Source organism: Galeopterus variegatus, unplaced genomic scaffold (genome assembly GCF_000696425.1).
Source record: "Galeopterus variegatus unplaced genomic scaffold, G_variegatus-3.0.2 Scaffold692, whole genome shotgun sequence".
Taxonomy (NCBI): domain Eukaryota; kingdom Metazoa; phylum Chordata; class Mammalia; order Dermoptera; family Cynocephalidae; genus Galeopterus; species Galeopterus variegatus.
Window position 1 is genome coordinate 423,252 of NW_007726803.1, and position 2,738 is coordinate 425,989.

A 2,738-nucleotide genomic window follows, 5' to 3' on the forward strand; every position below is an offset into this window, starting at 1 on the left:
TACAGTCTACGTATTTGCTCACGTACATTGGAAATTATCTTAATTAAGACCCCTTTGGGCTGGCTGGTTAGCTCAATTGGTAAGAGTGTGGTGCTGATAACACCAAGGTCCAGGGTTTGATCCCTATACAGGCCAGCTGCCAAAAATCTTCATTAAGACCCCTTTAATGCAAGTAATGAAAATCTATCTCCAACTAATTTAAATTTTAAAAAGAGAATTTTATTGTTTTACACACATAAAAAGTAACCAGGTAGACCCTAGCTTCGGGAACAGTTATATCCAGCTGCTGAAATTATGTCAAAGGAAACTGTCTCTCATCATCTCCTGACTCTGCTTTTCAATCATTCACGAAGCATCTATTGAGCACCTTACCTTGTGCCAGGCAGTTTGTTTTCTTCTCAGGCAGTAATAAAATTGGCCACTCGGGGCACCAGGCTTGCATCCTGCCAACCTAGCAACTGAAGGAGAAAGAAGTCTCAGGTCTGACCTTGGCCCGCATCTGCCTGTCCCTGAGCCAGTCACTGTGACTGGTTGACTAGGCTGCCTCATGCCTATCCTTGTTGCCTATCCTTGGTCCCCGTGGCACCACAAGGACTGGGAATAGAAGCGGCCTTTTCCAGAGGGAAATCAGATGGACTGGGCTGACAGCAGACGCCTGATATTGATATGGGTGAGCACTTCATCATGTGCTGGGCTCCACGGGCCCTAAGATGAGTCACAAATGCTGTAACACAGGTGGAATATGGCCGGTACCCTAGGAATGTACATTGTGTTGTGGATGTTTAGAAAGAGGGAGATTACTCCCAGCTCAGCCAGCCAAGGAAGGCCTTCCGAAAGGAGGCATTGGCCCTGGACATTGACAGCCACCAGGTACAGAAGCATCAGTTGTGTAAGGCCTTGAATGTCAGACTAAGGAGTTCATATTCTACACTTAACAGACTACAAAGAGACTATGCATTGACGTATGTGTTATGAGTGAATGTGGCCAGCTCAAAAGAGACTGCTGGGAAGGTCTGCAGGGCTGGCATTTCCTGTAAGCCTTGCCCATACCTATAGAGGGGTGTCCCAGCCCAGCTGGCAGCGGTCCGTATGGCTGAAGGCTGTGCACAGAGAGGCCGGGGAACTGCCAGGCCGGGGCAGCCATGCTTCCCTCATTATGGGCTTGTGCCTGCCCTGGACATAGCCACCCACCTTAACTAAGAATAGGAATTCCTGCCTGGCTGACAAGAATGAATGTCATTACTCAAGGAGGGATGGGCCTGAAAACAAAACAATAGCATACGGGTTGGGCCATACTTTGTGTTTATTTGCAAGGTCACTTGAGAGCCGCACCCACGTTGGGGCATTGATCCTGTCATTAGACCCAGACAAGGTGACTTGGCCAAGTTGTTCATAGAAGTCCAAGATGGCAGCCTCCAGGGCTCCTCATCCGCCGGAAAGGCCCTGGGCCCTCAGCCTTGGGCACCTCCTGCCCCCGAGAAGAGGTGACCGCTCCTCTCTTGTTTTCTTGACAGCAGGCACAGGTGGTGGCAGGTGGTGAGGGCTAAGTTGCTGGGAAGCCAAGAGAAAAGGGAATGAGAGGGTCCCTATGGCAGCTTTAGCCAGAATCACCTGATTCATGAGCTTCTCTCTTCCAGGCAAGATCCTCTTCCGGAGAAGCCACATCCGAGACGTGGCTGTGAAGAGGCTGAAGCCCATCGACGAGTACTGCCGGGTAAGGGGGTGCTGGGGGTGGGGGTGATCCATCTGACTGTGAGTCTGTCCCTCTGTGAAGGAAGACAGTCTGTACAAAACCCTCCTGGTGTTTCCTGGCCAGAGGGGTGGGTGTGGGTGGCCCTTGGAGAGGGGTCAACCTGGGCTGGGCCACCCTCTGGGGCCTAAGGGCCTCAGGTTCACAGCTAAGCCTCTGTTCCTTTTGGGACATGTCCATGTTTATAAAAACACTGTTTTAAATCACTTCCACTGGCTTGGGAGCTGAGTTAAGGAGGCTTCTGCTGAAGCGACTGTGTATATGGCATTTTGTTGGATATAGGAGAACAGTTTCTTTGAATTCCTCCTGGGATGTTGTTGGAATCAGGTGTAGGTTCAATAGCATCTGCAATATGCTTTGTTTATCACATAAATCTTGACAGATGCGAATGTTCACGTACTCATCTATAGATGCAAATGCTCACACACACACACACACACACACACACACACGCAACACACAACACACATTGAAATAGCCAATGCCAAATTGCAGACAGGAGAGTGACAGCAATGTCGTGATCCTGGGCACATTTGTCTTTCTGCTTTGGTTAGGGCCTAGGACCCCTTCCGTGAGGAAGTGTCCTTGACACGTGGCCTTTGGACGGCTAGACTGCCTGGGTTTGAACCTCTGACTAGCTTCATGAACTTGGGCAAGTTACTTCACTTCTCTGAGCCTCAGTTTCCACATCTGTATGATAGGGAGGAGACTAGTTACCTCCGCAGAGGGTGGTCGTGAGGATGGAATGAACAGCCACACGTAGGCAGCAGCACAGTGTCTGGCTCAGAGGAAGTGTTCAGTAGATGCTTTTTGTTATGATTACAAGGGCAAATAATTTGTATTAAATAAACAGCAAATAAAAAAGCTTTATTAAAAGCAAATAAAAAATAATAACAACCAAATAAATGGAAAAGCAAACATTAAATAATTGGGTGTTACTACAGGGCACCACTTGCTTTAATAGAGATAGAATTTCTTTTTTTTTTTT

The 2,738-nt window shown here is 48.3% G+C and overlaps 1 protein-coding gene across 1 annotated transcript in view; it reads left to right on the forward strand.

Moving 5' to 3' along the window:
* LOC103589499 (SH3 and PX domain-containing protein 2A-like) overlaps positions 1–2,738 on the forward strand; it is a 142,987-nt gene that overhangs the window by 125,948 nt on the left and 14,301 nt on the right. The window contains exon 4 of the mRNA XM_008571502.1: positions 1,638–1,714. Within this exon, the coding sequence (XP_008569724.1) occupies positions 1,638–1,714 (77 nt within the window). The remainder of the gene's footprint in view (positions 1–1,637; positions 1,715–2,738) is intronic.